The sequence below is a fragment of the Gobius niger genome, assembly GCF_951799975.1.
Source record: "Gobius niger genome assembly, chromosome: 2".
Taxonomy (NCBI): domain Eukaryota; kingdom Metazoa; phylum Chordata; class Actinopteri; order Gobiiformes; family Gobiidae; genus Gobius; species Gobius niger.
In genome coordinates, this window is record NC_136853.1 from 20,367,092 (window position 1) to 20,388,582 (window position 21,491).

Genomic DNA, 21,491 nt, shown 5'->3' on the forward strand with positions numbered 1-21,491 from the left:
ATCCAAACACATTTCAGTCTTCATTCCTTGAAATAAATAAAACTAAATAAAATATACACTTTCTGCAAGCATTAGCAAGATGTGACCTGCAGAGGCCGAGTATAAAAGTGAGGAGCACAAAGACCTGCAAACAATGCACTGGTTCAACTTTTGTAGCATTACAATGAAGTTCAAACATACAACAAAGGCAAAAAGATACAAAGGGGAAGTCCTGACAGCACATCAAGAACAACTGTCTGTTCTATATTCCCCCAGGTCTAGGGCTAAACTGTTTGCATCTTGAGCGGGACGACAGAGTCATGCCAGCCAATGAGGAGGAGGGGTCAGCCGCCCTATCAGAGAGAGGGAGAACTTCAAGGCTGGCTCAAGTCTCACTAAACTCTCCATGCACACTTTTATATACACACACCTATTGTCCGGCCGTTTCCTCAGCTGCAGATTGAGGCCTGACCATCCACAGGAAGGTAAACAAGCTCTTATCAGTACTCTGCAGGGGCCTGCACTGTCCCCTGGCCTCTCACCCCACTACCATGCTACACATTACACACACAAAGGCACTTGATTATTGCTACTTCCCCAAACCACAGTCCTGAATTTATGTCTGAAAATGCTGATGGACCTTATCAGTATGAAGGTTTAGTACAGCTTATGGCTCTGCAGTCTATAGAAGAGGAACCGAGGCTGTGATCGGCGGATTGGAGACAGACTGTCTTCACACAAGCTCTGTTTACACCTCAGGGAGCCATTCGTCCATCGCCAGATCGTTGTCGGAAGTCAGCAAAAACTAACAACAACGGCGACGCATGGAAGGTCTGTGGTTCACCTCCCTGCAGCATTTTAGACTCGGCCTGCACTGAGACAGAGCAACGGCGCATTGATCACAAGTTCTACTGCTGTTAAAATTGTGTTACTAACATTTATTAAACAACTATTTGCTGTGGATATGTTCAATGTAAAGACTGTCCAGTTAGAAGCATTATACTGTACAACAAAGGTAGGCAGTAATTTACAACCACAGCTAGTGTCAATATAGTGGTTTATAGTTGTAAAAAAAAAAAGCAACTTTTTATTGTCTCCATAAAGCTTCTCTAGCCGAAGAATGGCACGTTTAAGGTCAGTGGAGGAAGCCTTTTCCTTGGCATGTCAGTACTTTCTCCCTTTTCTGTATCGGGGAAGATGAATAAGCTCAACGTTCCTCCAACTTTCTTCACACAGGTTCAAAACCAGTTACCTATTACTGCAGAGATTGCAGAACTTGCATCAGGGGGAAAGGTTTTTAGAATAATCAGAGCAATAGTGAAATAGTAAACAATACTGTAAAGACGCAGCCCAGTAATTTGAACACAAGAATGAATGAATTGGCTGAACCACAGTTCTTCGGTAGAGAAGGGTCAGTCTTAAACAGCGGGACTGAAATGGAATTATTACATAATATAACACTCATAAATTATCAACTAAGATTACACATGCAGTGGTATATGACTTTTTTATGCTAAACCTCGGTACTTTTCTTCACATGGTTGGTGCCTGCAAAGGAGGCGCACAGCTGAAAGAGCACCAAGAAAACATGATTAATCATTCGAGTGTTAATTGGGGAAAAGACTAATTTAGCTAAGTTTCATGCTATGTGCGTGCAACCAAGGCTGACAGAAGCGCTGCAGATTCATTGCACAGTGACTGCTCCCAATCATTTAAGATTGATGTAGCTTTACGCAACATATGCTTATGTAGAACCAACACAGATTAGCTCGTTTTTCATGACTGATTTTTTGCCAGAAAAATTAATGGTTTCTGATATGGGGGCAGCTTGAGAAAAAAGTGCTGGGTAACTTTTTTTTGTTGTTGATAGATTTGATGACTTGATTTAAAAGTGAGATCACTGGTTTTCAATCATGCATTTGAGCTCATGGCAAGAACCTTGTGCATGAATTAATAGAAGCAAAAGAAATCTAATTGAAATTGCAATTCAAATAGTAGCAATGAACAAACAACGGATATGAAGGTTCTTGAGTACGACTGAGAGCAGACACAAAGAATGAAGAGTGCCGTTGTTGAGATATTTGATTTTTGTCAGAAAAAATAAATAACAGTATAATTTCTAACCTAGGGATGATGTGATGCTGCCACATATGCAGCATCACTAGTACTGCATTTTGTTTTTGCTTGTTTGTTTTAATTATATCCTTATGTGTTTTGTATTTGTTTATTTATTTATCAGGGACAATCAACATTGTCAACAATCAACATGGTTAGAATTCAGGTTTGCAGCTGATACGAAGCATAAGGAGCTTCTCGCTTATGCTAATTCACAGCTCATGTCCAATAACACTCTTACATTCACACAGACTCAGTGCTATTTACAAATGGGTACAGCTTTGGTTTGTTTTCAGCCAAGGCTTCACCCTATAAATGAACATTTTAAACTCAGGTATGGCTTTAAGTTTTGTGGGTAATGAATTCACCGCTTCAGACCTTTGTACGAAAAGGCAGACTGACCAAATGAAGTCTTACAGAGTGGAGTGGTACAGTTGTGATTGATGGAGCCTCTGCTGACTCTGTTTCTGTTTAGTCTCTGTATAAATTGAGTGGCTCAGGTGCAAGATTATTGATACATTTGAATATTAGTTTGACAAAGCACAACTTGCCAAACTTTTCAAAGTTTAGCAGATTATGCGTCTCGAAAATATTGCAGTGGAGAAGATGCACAATATAGTCCGTCACGCTGGTGGTACTTCAAGACCCTAAAACCTTTAGGTAGTAGTCATGCTGAACATTTCAAAAAGCACTGGTCTAGCAAGCAAACACTTGTCTGACAAGTCTAACTGTATTCCCATCAGCATCTATAAAAGGCGATTAAATCTCCTGAGTCTGAATGTTGGAAATGGAGTGAGAACTGTGCATGAGCAGATTAAAATAATCTATCAGATGTCTGCAGGCTTCTCTTTGAGTCACAGTCTCTGCTTACTGACATGGAAGGAGAGTAAGGCAAGTAGAAAATGAAAAGCCTATGTCCAAATCCAGGGAGGATTCTACTATTGAGTTTTATATCAAACATTTACACAGACAGTGCTACACCCACGCTGCAGACAGGGATTTGTGCTCTCTAAATACACACTGGCCAGAGTGGCACCTTTTTCCACAGGCAGACTACCCACCCAGTAAATCTCTGACTTGATGCTGAGAAGAACTACAGTATCATAAAAATCAAAGCCTAATCATCGTATTCAAAACAATGGCCAACATCTGACTGATCAAGTGACATCCATATAATAAGAGAAAAAAAGAACGGGTAAAAGTTTGAGCAGAGTGGAATAAGTGAGTGGAAAGAAGAAAACAGGAGGAGGGAACACTTTGTTCCTTCAGCGAGACATCACACCAACTTTCTATAATGAGAGACAATAAACACTTAGTTCTTTACTTCATTTAAGTCCTAAAACAGCCATGAGGATATGTTTAATTTATAAGAGGAAATGGTCAGTGTGATATATTGGGCAGGTGCACGTTCTATCCAAGAGACAGAAGCGTAGCACAATGGCTTATCTGCGCAGACACAGCTAGCATTGGCCCGGAGCTGACCATGCTGACAAGGCATTTATTCACACAAGACTAATGAGCCATCCAATCGTCATGCGCTCGGAGATGAAAAACCTGGACATGGACAATTAATGACCACAGCGTTTAACATATTTGCTGTGCGGCCATGTGGAGTCAACTTGACTGAACAAATAGAAGTCGGGAGTATACTATTATTGAGGCTCCCTTGTACTTTCCACTACATTCAAACTGAGGAAAAGCCCAGCAGTCTGAAGTGGATTGTTATTTGGGAGGGGCATTACACTGAAGCAGATCGAAATCGGTCTGAGCAGCGACAAGCGGTGGCGTCTCCCTGCCACCCAGTCTGCCTGCTGCCAGCGCTGGCTCACCACACTAAAACAGGGGAAGTGGGCTGTTTGGACTTTCAACGCCATTTTTAACATGACAATCTCCCTTTTCTATGGGTAAGGGTCATGTGGTGCACCTTCAGGTTGGGACTGTGAGAATAACCGTCAGTGTTACATCACATGCTTCCTACATTGCTTTATCTCGGCCATGTTCCTCTCCCTATCACTGGTCTTTTAAATCCTCTATTTACATTACTTTCCCCATATCTTGCTTTGAAGCACTTATCTGTTCTTTGACAGTCACATAAATTTCACCCCCCCCTCCAACCCCCAGTGTCTCCACGAATCATTCCTTATGAATTATGTTATCTCGGTTTGTCCACCCGGGTGTCTCGCCGCTGTCTTCCCCTCTCTCTCCCCCCTCCCCAGGACTGCCCGCTAATCACTTTTGTAGTTTTCTTATGGCCCGTGCAAGGCAAGGAGACCACAGGGCCAGGCACAATTGCAAAGGGCGGGGGGCAGGGGGGGGGGGTCTGCCAGTTTTACATGGCGAGCCCTGGCTCCCACCGAGAATGGCAGCAGGGGGCATATTCAGCATGCCTTCTCTGCAGGAAATGCTGGGCACAATTCGGATAAAAATCTCAGAGTTCAAAAAACCTTGTATTGAATTGTTTATGTCGTCAGGCCGAGTAGACAGTTTGCACTTGTCTAGACTAGATATAGTACTTTGTAAATAAGCTGCTGAGCTATTTCACTTACACCAGGAAAGACTCTAAAGGGCTAATGGCGACTAAGATAAGATGTCATATAGTCTTGGAAACTGGTGCCACAACTGAGGAAGTGAATCTGAGAGAAAATCTGCCTAATGGCTGTAATAGAAGCTTAAAAAACAAATTTGTGCTGTCTTAAGTGACGGCATGGACTATAATTGCAGTCTTGATCACACGACATCTTGCTACTTATCATTATATTCAGTATAATGCAGTCCTAGTTTAGACAAGACCAACCTGTAATGAGCTATTTCTCATTACAGGTATTATAATAAGAAAGATGGATGGACGGATAAGATGCTATATATATATATATATATATATATATATATATATATATATATATATATATATATATATATATATATACAGCATAAATATACATATATATGAAGATGAAGAATCTGAGAAAATCTGTATAATGGGTGCAATAGAAACTTACAGAGAATCTCTTTGTTGCTTGCATGGACACACTATGCAAGGCATTTATTATTAAAAACCATGGGGTATTTTTATCTCAAGAAGAAGGATTAAAGCGTCCGAGGTCCTCACTCGACACTTTAATGAAGTGACTGAAGTTGGCACAAACAAACTCCATGTAGAACAGCTAAAGGGGATTTAGATGAGTTGTGTAGCCGAGGGAGGACAGAGATAAAGTCATAGTCTGGAGCGTGGAGGACCTTGCAAAGAACCAGCACCATTTTAAACACAATTAACCTCACAGGGAGCTGGCGTGCTGAAACTAAGGCTGCTCTGATCTGCTCTGCTCTGGAGATTACGAGCATGTAAACAAAAAAAAGACAGGCATGGGAGAGTCCTGACATGGTGTGAATGCAGTAGCAGTCAGGAAAGACTAAGGATTCCTCTGGTATAGACGTTTTCAATAGCTTTCCTTCTGGGTGTTTGAAAATATCCGTTTTGCAATTCTGTAACACCAGGCACTAAATTCCACCTGTTGGTAAACTTCAGTTTTCTGTCACACAGCTTGTGCTTCACAACTCAAAGGTCCTGAGTTCGATTCCCACCTGGACGGGGTCTTTCTGTGTGGAGTTTGCATGAACTCCCCGTGTCTGCGTAGGTTTCCTCCGGGTACTCCGGTTTCCCCTACCACTAAAACATGTACAATAGGGCAGGATGAATGATGTGTGTGTGTGAATGTATGGTGGTCAGAGGGACCGTTGGCGCAGAAGTGTGAAGTCTCCCCAGGGGAAATTAAACACCACGAGTAAGGAGTGTCTCATGTAAAGCGCTGCGTGACTATGTCTGTGAACGGCGCTATATAAATAAAGTTCTTCTTCTTCTTCATGGGGAACAGTGGCACCTCTAGACACCAGAGGTACCTATGTTCTCCAGGCATTGCCGTTTTCTCCTCTTTTAGGCCTAGGGCTAAGATTAGGCTTAGGTCTGGGGTTGGGGTCAAAGCCTCGATGCTTGATGAGGTTGTTGACCACTATCCATCTAGTCCTCCAGAAAACAAAGGACTGAAAAATAATAATTCCCACAACATGCTTTCTTCCCCCACGCCAGGCCACGTCCCCTAGGATGACGCATTGCCGTCTGTATCTATTAAGTGTAGCTATAGCAACTGTCTCCCTTAGCTACAATATCTGAGGTATGGCCACACAGCCTTATATGTAAATGAAAGATTATTCAAGTGCAGGCATTAATTTGTTACACATCTGACCCTCATTGTAAGTCAACCACCGACCTACTGCATTTCACTGTAAGGGATTGCATAACAGCGTGACAGCACATGGCAAATAGGAAAACATAATTTAAGTTCGAAGGAAGTAACTGTATTTGAGGCTGATATTAATCACAATTGAATAACAGTTTGAACAGCTCCAATCAATGAATGTAATGTCATCGAATAAACAACATCCCCATGGAATCTCACTAAATAAAATAAAATTAACCAGTAGTTTAGACCTCTATGAACATGTTCTGAAATGTATGGGGTTCTTGTTTAGTCATACAGGGCTGTGCAACTGCTACAAATTCAATTGAAATTGCAATCTCAGCTTTGGTCACTCTCAATTAATGTCATGAGGCTTTTTTATCATCAGGTCTAACAATTCTGTGGAGTTTAGAGGAATACAAATGAATTTGTTGGTGAGTGTCAAATAGTCTTCGAAGAAAGCATTTATATTTTTGTTTAGTCAACCTTTGTGTAAATGGCCTGTCTTGTCTATTTTCATTAAACTTATCAGTTCATGCTGTATTCATTTGTTTTCAATATTTGCTCTGCCCCTGGTGTTCATATGCCTGCTACTTTTAATGTCTTAATGTTCTTGGATGTCTTTAAAAAAGTGTAATGTATATGAATTACAAATTATATACTTCTACTTCTACTACATCATTATTTAAATAAGCATGACTATTCATCAAACATGAATGTATTAATGCATTGATTAATTTCTATATTTATTGACATATTTATTTATATATTTATTGTGTTGGCAGTCTGAAAATACAGAAAAATGTACAATGCTCAAATGAAAGAATTTGCAACAAAATACAACATTACCCCAATGGGCCAAGTGCATTATGGGATTCATAAGAGCCGTAGGCAACGTTTGATTTGCTTTCACTTCTGCTTCATCTTTTGAAGGACTTTTAAATTGCTGCTACTATAGCCAGGGGGTTCTTAAACATGCTTTTTCATACATTTCATACAACATACATTTTCTGCAGCATGCCGGACTTCAGTTAGTATGTTTGTACGACTAGTTTAGTTGAATTTATTATAGCAATTAACATATACTTATATACTTATACACTGAAATGCGGGACAGATCCGACTTTTCCCCTGAGCCGATTGCAGTCAGATCGGAGCAGCATGTAACAGTCTAGTCGGATCAAACTGCCGAAACCAACAAGAACACATCGTCCAAAAATATTGTGTTAGCTACTTCTGATGGATTAGGTACTGCCGTTGTTCAGCAAACGACTAGTAGTCTAACAGGAGAGCTGACTGTAGTGGCTGGATCAGCACCGAGAATGTGTGTTAGGCCATGAGACTGATCGATTATATGAAAAAAAGAAGTAAACACCAGTAAAGTCACTAAAATCATCAACTACATACAGTATTAAGCAGCTTTAAAAGTATTGCTGTGCTAATTGAATGTATAGTTTATACACAATTCTCATCAAGAGCCGTAGCATATCATAGCATAGTATAACATTAACATTTAGCCGTTAGCACTAATTAGCAGCCGTTCAATAGTTTTAGGTGGATTTGCGCCGCTCCCCTCCTGCTCACAAAGGACATTCAGATCAGTGGATGTCATGTAAATGGTTTGACTGATTCTTTTGGATCAAACAAATCAGAGTCGAATCTTAAAGGAATAGGCCACCGTTTTTACATACTAAGATATGTTCTTACCTCACTTTAGACGTGTTAATATATCCCCGTCTGGTCTTTGTCCGTGCGCTCTGTCACGCAAACGGAGCACATACGCAGCCTCTCCCACATGTCACATAGCTCCAAAAAAGCTCACGATAGAAGCTACCAAGCTCTTCCACGTGTTCCCTATTTAAATAAAGTTACGTGAAGTGTTTTCATGCGAAGTATATTTACCCAGAAATGTAGCATGTCGATTTTATAAGCAAATAAAAAGGGGGACTATATTGTGAGGCGTAATGATACGAGGAGTAAAACGTCCGCGCAGTAACTCCTAAAGGTTATTGACGGAAGTGAGCGGGGGAAGTCTTTAGGAGTTACTACGCGGACGCTGTGCTCCTCGTATCATTACGCCTCACAATATAGTCCCCCTTTTTATTTGCTTATAAAATCGACATGCTACATTTCTGGGTAAATATACTTCGCATGAAAACACTTCACGTAACTTTATTTAAATAGGGAACACGTGGAAGAGCTTGGTAGCTTCTATCGTGAGCTTTTTCGGAGCTATATGACATGTGGGAGAGGCTGCGTATGTGCTCCGTTTGCGTGACAGAGCGCGCGGACAAAGACCAGACGGGGATATATTAACTCGACTAAAGTGAGCTAAGAACATATCTTAGTATGTAAAAACGGTGGCCTATTCCTTTAAGCCTCGTCGGACTAGACTTCACATGTAAACATGTGAGTGAGTCTGATCCTCTGTGGTTCCAGCTCCACAAGGTAGACACTCAGCAGTTCTGCAGTGGGCCAGTAAAGCCCTCGCATCAATACCAGTGCGCCGGTAGTAAGATAGTGTGATTTGTTGCACATAAAGTCATTAAAATGTGCTTGTACTTGATATGTACCTACATCAGTAGTCTGCGACAGAATCATGTTTATTGCCATTTTCAGTGAAGGGGTTCACAAACGAGGAGCAGCGCACTATGTAAAACTCACAGCGAACACACAGGGCTATGTTTACGTTTCTTTGAGATTTTCCACAGTTTTCTTTACATTAGTTATTTATAATGCTGGATACATACTAAGAAAACATATAAGCCTGGAAATTACTGTCGAAGATACCCGTGTTTACTAGTGTAAACAAATAGGCCCACAATTTGCTTTACCACAGAACTGTATTAGACATGCATGGACACACTATGCAAGGCATTTGTTATTAAAAAGCATGGGGTATTTTGTTATCTCATGCAGGATTTGCATCAATCAGACATTTATGTGTATGATTTGTATAAATTATTTATTTATACAGATAAATTATTATTTGTATAATCATTTATATCTATTATACATGTTTTGTAATGGTTGGTTGTAATAGGCAATCAATTGAAATATTTGCACAGCCCTAACTGGAACCAGCATCTCTGTGCTTTGTAGAACATACGTTGTAGAGATGCAGTTTGTGCAAAAGCATTTTTACAGCTGCGACACTAAACCAGTGGCTTGCCTTTTTTGCTCTGTTTATTATGATGATGATTTGCTGAATTCTAATCCACCATCTAATCCACAAGATAATTGTAATACAGAGTCAGACCACTTTACATATGAAAGAATTAATCATTTATGAATAATAAATGACTCGTATGAATTATGATGAAATAAATAATGCAGATTGTTTTGTTTTGCTAATTGACAGCTCTGTGGTTCTGCAGGCCACCCCTAATGCCACATGGCTGGAGGGAAGTCACGCCCCGGCTGCTCAAAGCAGTCGAGCAATGGTCAGAGCGTGCGGCTGGATTATGGCCGCAGGGCACAAGAAGGGAATCCACTCCCCCTGCACCTTGTAAGGATTACAGGTCTGAATTTGATATGGACAGCCACAGGCGGAGTGAAGTGAGGGGTGGAGGGCTCTGACAGAGAGGAGACGGATGACAAAAAAAATCTATGAAGGACCGACATCTCTTACCAGTATAGAGTTTAAGAGATAAGTCTGTGCCTCTGCAATAGACTGCTGTATCACAGCAGGTAGTGAGGCAAACAATTTGTTTTTTTGTTGTTGTTGTTTTTTGGGGGGGGGCATGATTATTTTTTTGACATATTTGTTGTTGATTCAGTAAAAAAAAAAAAAAATATTTTTGCATGATAATACTTTTTTGCCAGAAAGCAGTTTAAGTGTAATTACTATGGAACAGTATTGTAAGTCTTCTAATTTGTTGAGGACAGGGCCGAGCTGATGAAACCAAGTTTGCAACAGTTTAGAGTGGCATCAAATTAAAATACTAAAAAATACTAATTACAATTACAAATCATCCTCCAACCATATTTGTCCATCACATCATGTGTTGTGTTTTATTGAATTGTCATGTTGTTAACTGTGATTTTACTTTTTTTCTATAGGATGACACATGTGTCCAGGGACTATAGATGGAGAATATTCTGGTATATTTGCAGTGATGTTTATTAATAATATGCACTGTTTCTAAAATAACTAAATCAAATAATGAGCAGCCTCCACATGTTAAAAAATATGGGTTCTAATCAAGGCAATTGCATATCGAGTAGATTATTTTTGACCTTGCTTTAACAATTTCTTCGACCACTAGCGTTATGTTTCTGTAATAGCTGATACCTTAACTATTTTACTTGCTTCTGTAATCACAGAAAAACACTGATTTAAAAAGTACAATTCTTAAAAATGGAGTTTCAAGGATGTGATGACCTCATGTCTTATATTTATATTTCTACAATAAACAAACAATAATTAAAAAAAAAAAAAATCACATCAGCACCAACAGTTGATTGAACATTTTTTTTCTTTTTTACCTGTGGTAGCCCCAAAGATGCAGAGAAACAGGACCAGCACTGCTATGTGAGCATCCATCTTCGCAGTGAGTTGTTTTCAGTTCTGGCTGAAGTTTGAGAGAGGAGATTGAAGTGTTTTTGTCTGGAGACAGAGTAGAAATAACTGTGGAGGAGATGAAGCAGAGCGGTCTAGTTTAGGTAAGGCTGACAGCTCAGAAAAGGACAAGACAACAATCAGTGACGTGTGTGCGCGTGGAAAGAACCTGTGTGATATCGACAACAGGACAAATCTCATTCAGCAATGCCACTACACTTTATATAACTGGATATAATGCCAAAGTTAAGCAAGCAAGGATGAGAGGAATTAGCTTCCAACTCTGTCCCGTCTGACTGGGGAGAATCCCCCTTTGGCGCACAATAGAGGTCACTTGAACCCGGGGCTATCGGGTCATCGCTATAACTTCTAGTCAACTGTTCCGGGAAGCACATGAAATCACCATGCAGCCATCAGATAAGAATATAGACTCGCTATATGATTCATACGAAAGGAAGTGCACGCGCGCAAACTGTATGCAGATTCTTTTGCCTCCGCGCGCTGAAAGATACACAGCGCGCGCACATGGGTAACGCCAGTGTCACAGTATCACGCGATGTTAAGAATAAATGTTTAGAATAAGGATGGACATGTGTTAGAAGATAGTGTTGTTTGATTTGTAAAGACAGCAATGCCTACTTTTAGAGTGGTTAAAATGCACTTATAGGTTTTAATCATGGTCATTAAGAGAAAAGAATATCCAAAAGTACCTGATGTCCAGTGGCAGAGTCGGGGAGCTGGTATTCCAGAGCGAGTATGTGAGCGGTGTAGCCCGTCGCAACTTTTCGTAAAGTTTTTGTGCTCATTGGGCGGGTCATGTGTTGCTCTAAGGTCCCGCCCACTGCAGTTTCCTCTGTAGTCTGAATGACTCTTCCACTCTCGGTCAATGTTGGATAGCATTAAATCATAATCACATTTTAGATTCAAGCGCAGGATGGGAAGAGGTTGTATTTTGTTCATCACACTGTCCTGTGTCAGGAATAGTTTCAGTAATGATCATTTCTACATGTCATAGGTTGCGCTCACAAGACTCTATATTAGAGCCTATATAGTTAAACATTGAGGTGTCAGCTAAGAGTTCAATGGTGGGAGCTATAGTAGTGAAAATGCTGTTCTGTCAGCACTAATGAATAAACATAAACTTATGTTCTCATGCCGATGTCCAAAAACATATTTATAATGTGTTCCTCTCCAATACTTATCTTGTTGCAGATTTTCTGTTTGGACATTTCTTTCAGTGAACAGTGAATCTCCCATATCATGACATTATCCAATTCTAAATTGTGAACGCCAATAGACATACAAAGCCAGGGTTTACAAGCCTACTATATTACTTATGGGTGTTACTGTAAAATTCTCAGAAAAGGTTACTTTGTACTTTGACCTTTTTATACAGAAACAATTATATTAGTCATTAACAAAAATGTGTGGATTTCAATGTTGAGAAATGAGAGAAGATAAAATAACTCTGAAGAAAAAGTTCCATTGTGTGAGTCATGTTTCCTGTTTAATTCACTCAAACAAAATGATATATAGTCTATTTTCCTTTTGCCATTACAATAAGTGCACTTTTCCACATACCAAATGTTCTTACATTGTTTTACTATCATATAGGAACACCGTGTCCTTCAATTTAAATGTTATGAAAACACATAGTATCTTTTTTGCTTGTTTCATTGGTTTTCTTTTATAAACTGTTCAGATGCTGGTCAGATAAACTGAGCCCCTGATTAAACATTCCCAGGAGCAAAGGCGACCCTTAAACGAGAGAAACACTGTCCCATTCACTCCTCCAGCTTTGAGAGAAGTGAACAACAGTCTGGTGCACAGAACTAGACACAACATCCTTTCTGAGACGAACAGACTTTGAGGAGTCATCGTCGCAACAAATCAAAAATGTCACTGAATAACAACACACAGTCACACAATGGACCGGGCACAAGAATAAATGTAGTTTGCAGACTTAACCGCAGCCACTGTGAGCCTATCAAACATGGACAGAGTATGGTCATCAATCAAAGACATCAAGAAAAGTGAGGGAACGTCTCACAGGCACAATGCAAAAGTGTGATAAAGCTTTACAGCTCAAGTTGATTACAATTTCCTTTGAATGGAGTAAATTATTATCATCAGGGGGGGCCGGGAGAATTTTGGATCAATAAGAGGCCACGATGTCCTAGACTTTGGGAATGGCTGCCCCAAGTGATTCAGGGCCATTTGAGCTACTTGTCATTCCAAACCAATCAAGGACAATGATGTTTTTCACTTCAGATGGGCTGAAATGTTCAGCCGAACCAAAAATTAGGTTTAACTACAAACGTAAAATAGATCCCTGTGTTGATGATGGAAGTCATAGTATAATCATGAGGTCTACTAATACACAATTAACAACTATCTACTTATATCTCATCACTTTCACTTCAGGTGAAAGCCCCTTAAATCCACCCAGAAAGTACATAATATTATTCAGTGAGACTGCTTATGAATCATTTAAGTTATTTCCACCTCTAACCATACTAATAGTACAGACACTGCTTTCCTCTGGTAGTTTTGGTATAACGTACACTTTTTTCTTTCAGGCCGGACCGAAAGCAGGCGTCACTTAACTGTACACAGTAGCATTGGCCTGCAGTGGACTGGCTTCCCTCTTCCTCCGCCCCTGAGCAGTGCTTCAATAACAGGAAACAATCGGCCATCGGCTGTCAGCATTGCTTGACGTTGGTTCCCGCTCGGTGCCACTCGGTCTCTGCTGAGCCAGCCGGTCGGCCTGCCACAGTCTGTAGTGAAGGAAAGAGGGGCACTAAAGCTGGTGTGCCAGCTGACTAGCTTCCTTATTGTCCTCTAAGGACAATCTGACGCACTGCCCTGCAACTGCTAATATTTGGGACTGATACAAAGTGAACAGAGGTCAAGTGGCTCAGATCTTTGACAATGAAAACTGTCAACTGCTTATTATCACCTTTATCAAATAAGCTGTTATCTGTATTTGAATAACAATAGTGTAATTCTTCTTCTTCTTCTGTGTTTTTGGATGAATTGCAGCATGTACTGAAATGTCAAAATGACAGTTTAGTGTAACATTTAACCCACTAAATAGAATAGAATACATCTGTATATTTTATTAAATTTCTTATGATTGAAAAATACTTTTTACATTTCTTTTATTCCTAAACAAGTGTTTGCTGTGATCGGCTCACATCTCCAAAGAACTGACTGTAACTTTTCTGGGAGCAAGGATGTGTGCTCGTCTCCATGGAGATGTTGACCAAACAGCCAAATATGAGATTTGAATAGGACAGGTCCTCATCCGAATCCACTATGTGATTACCTACAGCAAAAATAGCATTTTTTTTTTTTAATCTAGTGTTCATTGGGAGCATTTTGAATTGCTGGCAACTGTACAATCCACAATGTTACACAGTGTGCCTTTAAGTAGAGATTGAAAGAAAAAATATACGTGATAACTTGTAACTGTTAACAAAAACATGTGCTGATAGTTCTACTTGGCCTAAAGGAGAGCCATGGTGCGTTTCCCTCAAGCAGCAGCCAGTTGCAATGCACAAATCTGCCAGTGACTACAGTATGTCGGTTTTCAGTTTCACCACAAGGGGGTGCTGAAATTACACTTGAAGATCTACCCCTAGCCTTCTGTGGAAAGGTCGTTTCTATCAGCACATTTCAAAGTGAAAGAGCTTTTGTACCTTTACAAACTATATGTTATTGTACAAACCTGATCTACTCTAATAAGCTAAATCAAAGTGCAATCTTATTTGTAATCGAACGTTTTTTCCTTGACATGACATTCTTGACATGGGCCTGCCAATGAGCTGCTTGGTCATCATTTATTTATGGCTCATTCTCGCCATCTCTCTGGGACTTTGTGTAGCCTACTTTCCTGTCATTCTTCTGCCTCTGCTCTACGTGGTAAATATGACCGTTTCCTTTCCTCTTCCCAGCGTCTCTCTACCTCTATTCGGCCCGGGCTGCATTCCTCTCCCCCATTCCAGGCAGTTAGCCGTGTCCTCGATGACTCTGGACGTGCGCGCGGACGCCTTTTCTTGATTGACTTTCCCCTGGCCACATCCGGTGACCCTTCAGAAGCTCTTTCCTCGCCCCCCCTCCCCACAGCGCGCGCAGCCTGACCCCTGAGGATTGTCCGGATACCTGTGCAGTGTTTGCTTGGCCAGCTGCACTGTGCATGTGTCAAAGGAAGATCTGAACAGTGTATTTCAGATTCCAAAGAAGGTTATGAAAACACGAGCGAGGCGCACACAGCGGCACGTCCTGCTTCCTATTGTGTCTACAGGACGGCGCATCTAACCTTATTTTCCATGAGTATTTCCTAATAATCAACGATCTTTTTTTTCCTGAGAGGTTGTTTTTTGTATAGAGGTATGAAATATATGGTATTTAAAACAGCAACTTTTTATATAGGCTCTGCTTTGCATTTACATAATGACTTATCATGTGTGCATGTACAAATACATAAGTATATATATATTAATCAGTCAATAATGCTCGAGCCTTATTTAAAAAGTAAATAAATGGAAAAGTAAGTGTGGCGTACGTATATGAACAAGAATACACAGCTACACATGGTAAAGTGAAAAAGTCTATGCAAGAGCTCACTCAGAGCATCATTTTAAACACTCTATCACCACTTACAGTTAAATGTACATGTTGAAGATGCCAAGTCGTCTTCCAAACTTCACCAATGTATTGTTGGTCACATGACATGAGCCGTGTGGTATGGGCAGGATATGGAGCCTGTTTAAAAAGCCCCATTTGTGTGTTTTGTGTTGTTCTTATTAAAGTAACAATAACAAAGCACCATCATGTTTTATCCAGCAAAGTACATTTATCACAGTGCGTCAATAGCCTTGGAGACCTCAGCGAAGACTTGATCTACTGGCAGCTCAGAGTCAACCTAGAGAAGACAGATTATCATATTTGCGATGGTTAGAGCTCATTTGATCCATTTTCTTATTGTTCTGATCAAAAACTAATGAGCATGAACTTGACGTACCTTTCTTACAATGCCCCTGGTTTCGTAGAAGGCAATAACTGGCTCAGTTGCTTTGTAGTAAAGGTCCAGGCGCTTCTTGATGGTTTCCTCGTTGTCGTCGGAGCGGCCACTGGTCTCCCCACGCTTCAAAAGCCTCTTTGCCATGGTCTCGGCTTTAGCATCGACGTACAGCAGCAAGCAGGGTTTGCCGATCTGTGGTCAAACAATATTGGCATCTGTGGTATACTAGAGTTACAAAACAGATCAATGTGTGTGTGCGCTACCTTCTTCTCAAACTCCTCGCCCTGCTTCACCTCACGGGGATATCCGTCAATAAGGAAGCCCTTAGAGACATCAGCCTTGGCAATCATGGCGTCTTTAATCATGTCCAAGACGGTGTCCTGGAAGAGTAAACAAGAGATTAGATTTACTGAGCAAACAGGACTTAAACTAACCCGCAGTATTCTACAGACATAGGCTCTTTGTACAACATTTATGTTTTTTCCCACAATAAATTGACAGAGAATCACTCCAGAAGGAGAACTGTAGTTATACAGTAATGTATTTCATTTGATTTAATTGATGTCCAACTGCACTTAGGTATAAATGTCTGAACCACTGTGATATCAACTGCACAGTTGTTTAAAGATGTCTACAAAGCTTTTTTATGTTAAGGAGGAGGATTGGGTTGTGTTGATCAAATGTGAGTGTTCCTTTAGGTTAGTTTAGTTTATTTATTTATTTCAACAGGGACAGTGTACATTACAATATACATTAACCTCGAAAAGGTTAATATATATTGTACCAGGTTGTAGCACTTGTGCTAATTTCCACCTGCAGGCCCTGGTTTACTCTTGTCTTTCTCACAAACAAATATTGCTGTTTGTGTGTTTAGGAAGATAGTTGAGTAAAATGGCAAATAAAGCAGCGCCGGCTCCAGAACTAAATGACTGAGGGTTCAAAGGGGCGCAAATGGAGACCATTGCAGTTGTATCATTATAATTCAACTGACACTGAGGAGGCAAACATTTTAAAATGCACCCTTCTGCATCCCTGTAGACCTCGGCCAGCGAATAACAAGTTAAAGTCTTGAAGCTGGAGATGGACATTTTTTAAATAGTTAAACGTTTCCCAGCTCTAAAAACACCAAATCTAATGAATCTTGTCAAAAATGCCAGTTGTAAAATAACCTTTCTTTTGTCTGTTGTGTCTTACCAGGGGTACCAGCTCGCCCTTCTGCATGATAGCCTGAAGTTGCTTGCCCCTCTCAGAACCAGAGGACACCTCTGCACGGAGCAGGTCTCCAGAGGACAGGTGAGTGTAGCCGTACTTGGCTACCACCTTCTCACACTGGGTGCCTTTTCCAGAGCCAGGGCCACCTGCCACGATGTAAATCAGTGTTAGACATGTGCAGACCGATCAGTAGAGACTCAATACAAACAAGGAAATACAAGTAACATTAGTACTCACCCACAACAAAGATGATTTTAGCATCTTTAATTTTGTCTAAAAACAGAGATTTGGATTAGTGTCAAGTTTACCGGTAGGGTGACATTACATCACTGAATTGTTTTATCTAATTCTTCAAACGGTTATAACCTTGTCCTGATAGCTTTGCAGATTTTGCCTTGGAAGAGCACGCACACCCCATGTTGTGTGAAATGTGGATCTAGTTCCTTTGTTTTTAATCCAGCCTAGCTTATTAGCCAAGCTGATGTTTAGTTTTCGTTTTGACTTAATGTCTGTTGTCATGGCAACTGTTGTCAGACAAAAACATAGGTCATAAGAAGCCAGTTTGGCCAGTTTATAAGACTAAAGTAAACTTTACTAGGGAAGTAACAAAAAGTATTTATGTTTCCTTGGCTACAGACTTGTTTTCTTTTTTTCAGAGACAAGTTTAGAAAATAGGCAAGGATTCAAACCAGTCAACCTGTTCGTACATGTCTGTCTGCTGCATTAAAATAGATTTGAGTGCAAAAACATTTTTCACCACAAGAGGGTAGTGAAGTTCAATAAATGGTCGGCCTGCTGTATTTGGAATTAAAACGATTGAACATCCCATAAAACCCCATAAAATATTGACTTTACCTGCCATTGTGTTACTTTAGAAGAGTTTCACTGAAAAAAAAACACAAAATACAAGTTATTTTTCAAATAACCTCAACTTATTCTGGAATACTTTAACGGTACATTATTGGTAAATTTATTTTGACATCAGTGCGTATTTGATCTTTGGCGCTTTTACTTTCGATCACGGTGGCCTCAATGACAATCAAGGATCAATTGTTTTAGGGTTTCTGGTTGGTTTTCTCTGCTGATTGATTCTGGAGCGTCAAAGAGGCTACAGTTATTGAAAGTAAAGGCACCATGCTCACCACCCAGCTGCTGGGTCCCTAAGAGAATACACATTTGTATATAAAAGTTCCATAATGCACCTCTAAAGGAAGCCACATGGACATAAACAATGAGCAGCAACTATACTGCACATTTGGTTCTAAAGATATAGTTACTATGAGCAAAAGGAATGTACAATGACCCTTAATGTAAAGTTAAAATGAGGAAGAAACATGAAGCTCCTACATTACACATTATTTGTGTGAGAAAAGAACGAGGAAGAATTCTGGTCACGGGGACAGTGGCAGCTTGTGTGCAACTATAGCAGAACCATGTGACATTACTAAGTCTATAATTCTAAGTATGCTGTTAATAAATAGTGTAAAATGTTTTTTCCTCCTTTATGTTTTTTATAATGATAAATTGACTTAAAATAGTGGTCACACCAATAAGGGATTATGTTGGCGGAGGGATACGAGTTCACTGATAAAAGGGGCCGGGACTTTATTTGTATTAATTCTGATTAATTCATTACATAAGGTTTAATGCGATTAAAAATATTAATCAAAATGCTTCACATTTTACTTTAACGGCACAGACACTTTTTCAGTTTCCTTTTTCCTGCAAGATGTTGCTTAGGGACGAGAAGCACAAATATTACAGTCAAACTTGTATATTCACGCAGTTAAGCTGACATGAACTTATTTAAAAAGCTCATTCTCCCGTGTCTTGGGGTAGGACAAAATAAATCAAACCGCTATTGTCTTTGAAGTGTCGGGAACAATAAAAAAACCTCTGAAAAATAAATACAACCCCTAAATAAATAATGCTTTAATTGTGATTTATTAATAACAAAGGCCATAATGAAGTGTATATAAGAATGGCCAGTTTGACCATCCAAGGTAAATCCATAAAGAGGCTCATCCACAGCTACCACAAAAGAATCCAAGCTGGCATTGATGTTAAAAGGGGCAAAACACTGTATAAAGACCTGGGGCTTTTACACAGGGTCATTTTGGTACATTCTTTTATTATTAAAAAAAAAAAAAGTACAACCACTATCTATGAGTGAAGAAAAAAATAAATAATGAAAAAGAGTCCACAAATTCTGCCAGGGTGTGTAAACTTCTGAGCACAAGTGTATGTGCACTAGACTTGGCTCTGACCCTCTGATAAGGCAGGGTATTGTGAGCTCACTGTTCACTTGCATAAATGTGATATGGAGCGAGTAACTCTAAGTGTATGCACATGATAAAACTGCAGAAGTGTAAAGTGAATTGCATTGCAAAACAGAAGTGCCAAAAAGCTCATAAGATTTTCATAAATTCTCACCAGTAGCAGTAAAATGAACTAATGGATGCTTCTCTGCTGTCTTATGTGATGTCAGGTTCAGTGGTCAGAGCCCAGAGACGTAGTAAATGTCACTTGAGGCTGAAGTCAGCATTTTAGGAATCCATCTCAGTCCTACTATGGTGCTGAACTCTGGGTCACCTGTCTGTCTTGTAGAGGTGGAATGCAACTAGATACATGTGGTCCATATCTGTGAAGCCTCCTTCTTTACTTATTTTAGGTTTTAAGTATGTTAAAAAAAAAAAAAACTAATTCCATGCTAATAGTAACTAGATGAAAGTTGTGATGACGATAATTGTAGAAGTTGTAGGAATCAGTGCTTTTCACAGAATTGACACTTTTCTTCTTAGATGTATGTGGAGTTGAATCATTTCTGCCAGTTGTAGATCCCTCCTGTGACTGTGTCCTGGGAGACATGCTGTGAGTGCTTAGACTCATTTCTGTTCACTGCAAGACTTTTTGTGGGAAACATTTTAATATTAATGAAAAAACTCTTGATGAAATCATAATTATGTGGTTTTGTATTATGTAACTGAAATTTAAGAACCTATCCCATCCAACCACTGTAAATGTCAGAACCCCTCTTGTATCGCATCTCATGTCTTGGTGCACTTTTAACGGGCGAGAGCTAAAAAAAGACCCCTCTAGTCTGCAGCTGTTACAGGATAGCCGAGCCCTCCATTCTAAAGCATGACGCCTTTGGCCTATGCCAAGAAGCAACACAGTGAAAGCTAAGTGCTAAAGTAAATTCTCCTATTGAATGTGTCACTGGATGTTAAGAAACAGCAGTGTACTGTTCCTTTAAGAAGGAACAAGGAACTCCTTGACGTCAGTGCTGTGGAGAAATGCCATGGTGTTTGTGAGAGGATGGAGTGTGATAGTTAAATATCGGTGGCTGCTGTTGTGATCAATTCTTGGCAGAGCCAGCTCTAAAACATTTCCACCTAATGTGCAAACTGTGTATTAGGAAGCAAATAATGAAATGTGGTTTCTACAGCAACAGTATCAAACAATCCACGCAGCTTGGTTATTTATTTTGGGTCTGAGTGTGCTTGTTATTTTTTGCAGCATGCAGAAAATAAGACAAATTATTCTCATCAAAGAGTGGTGAATATATTATGCAATTGTCATAATTGTGACTTACACTGTGTTCTTTCTGCCCTTACAAAGCACACATGCCAGATAGGGTCAGAGCCTTTCAGAGTGGACACATATGACAGTTTAACCATTAGGCTAGATGGTTATTGTCAGTCCATCATTGTATCCAGCCCTTCCCGCTTCTCCCATCCAGCACTCTCCACTCATGCATCTCGTTCCGCACTTCCTGCTGCTCTGCATAATGCAGCCACTATTGAGCCATTGTCCTCTGTACTGACCTCTCTTTTGCGCTGTGGCTCTAGATCCCAGTGGAGAGGCTGCTGTCCCTTGCTCCCCGTGAGTGTCTGCACAGTTCCTGCTGCACGGCAGCCCTCCCTCCCCCATGTAAGCCTTTATATAGCACAGCTGAGCCTGCTCAGGACGCACTGCATTCTGGGAAAAAGGAACAGAGATGGGTGAGGGCTCGTGGGGGAATAAGATGCAGAGAGGTGTGTGGCTCAAAGTGGTCGAGGTTTAATTCATTTCATAAATGCATTTACTGTACACAACCCAATGTTACTAATTTGTATTAACCGGTTTTCCACTCTGGACAGCATGGACCTCGACTAACCCCAGTATGTGTACCACATTCAACGAACATTTGTTACAATTACAGATGTATAATTACAAATTTTAAAAAGGGTGCTGTAAAAAGCCTATTTATCGCTCTAATTGTTATTACACCATACAGAAGGGAAGCTACTCAAGTATGTGGCAGAACCTGCAGTACCTGAAGTAATCACTTCACAGAAGCAATAAGCAATTATCAGCACAC

At 40.1% G+C, this 21,491-nt stretch overlaps 2 protein-coding genes across 2 annotated transcripts in view; both read right to left on the reverse strand.

Moving 5' to 3' along the window:
* Nucleotides 1–11,687, reverse strand: part of eng (endoglin) — a 30,838-nt gene extending 19,151 nt beyond the window's left edge. Inside the window, exons 1-2 of the mRNA XM_079552133.1 lie at nucleotides 11,601–11,687; nucleotides 10,818–10,959 (exon numbers count right to left, since the gene is read on the reverse strand). Of these exons, the coding sequence (XP_079408259.1) occupies nucleotides 10,818–10,875 (58 nt within the window). The 5' untranslated portion in view covers nucleotides 10,876–10,959; nucleotides 11,601–11,687. The remainder of the gene's footprint in view (nucleotides 1–10,817; nucleotides 10,960–11,600) is intronic.
* A 4,041-nt stretch (nucleotides 11,688–15,728) lies between these two features.
* Nucleotides 15,729–21,097, reverse strand: ak1 (adenylate kinase 1). The gene is made up of 7 exons (XM_079552030.1): nucleotides 20,956–21,097; nucleotides 17,984–18,013; nucleotides 17,366–17,401; nucleotides 17,111–17,274; nucleotides 16,180–16,296; nucleotides 15,917–16,108; nucleotides 15,729–15,817 (listed from the first exon to the last, which is right to left on the reverse strand). Exons 2-7 carry the CDS (start codon nucleotides 17,988–17,990, stop codon nucleotides 15,752–15,754), a joined length of 582 nt encoding a protein of 193 aa, XP_079408156.1. The 5' UTR covers nucleotides 17,991–18,013; nucleotides 20,956–21,097; the 3' UTR covers nucleotides 15,729–15,751.
* Between the last annotated feature and the right edge of the window lie 394 nt (nucleotides 21,098–21,491).

Bases quoted from the DNA above. Each gene is read 5' to 3' on its own strand.
- ak1 (XM_079552030.1), bottom strand. The intron at 16,109-16,179 runs GTAGCGCACACA...GTTTGACCACAG, and splicing joins GCGAGGAGTTTGAGAAGAAG to ATCGGCAAACCCTGCTTGCT. The intron at 15,818-15,916 runs GTACGTCAAGTT...TGTCTTCTCTAG, and splicing joins CCAGGGGCATTGTAAGAAAG to GTTGACTCTGAGCTGCCAGT.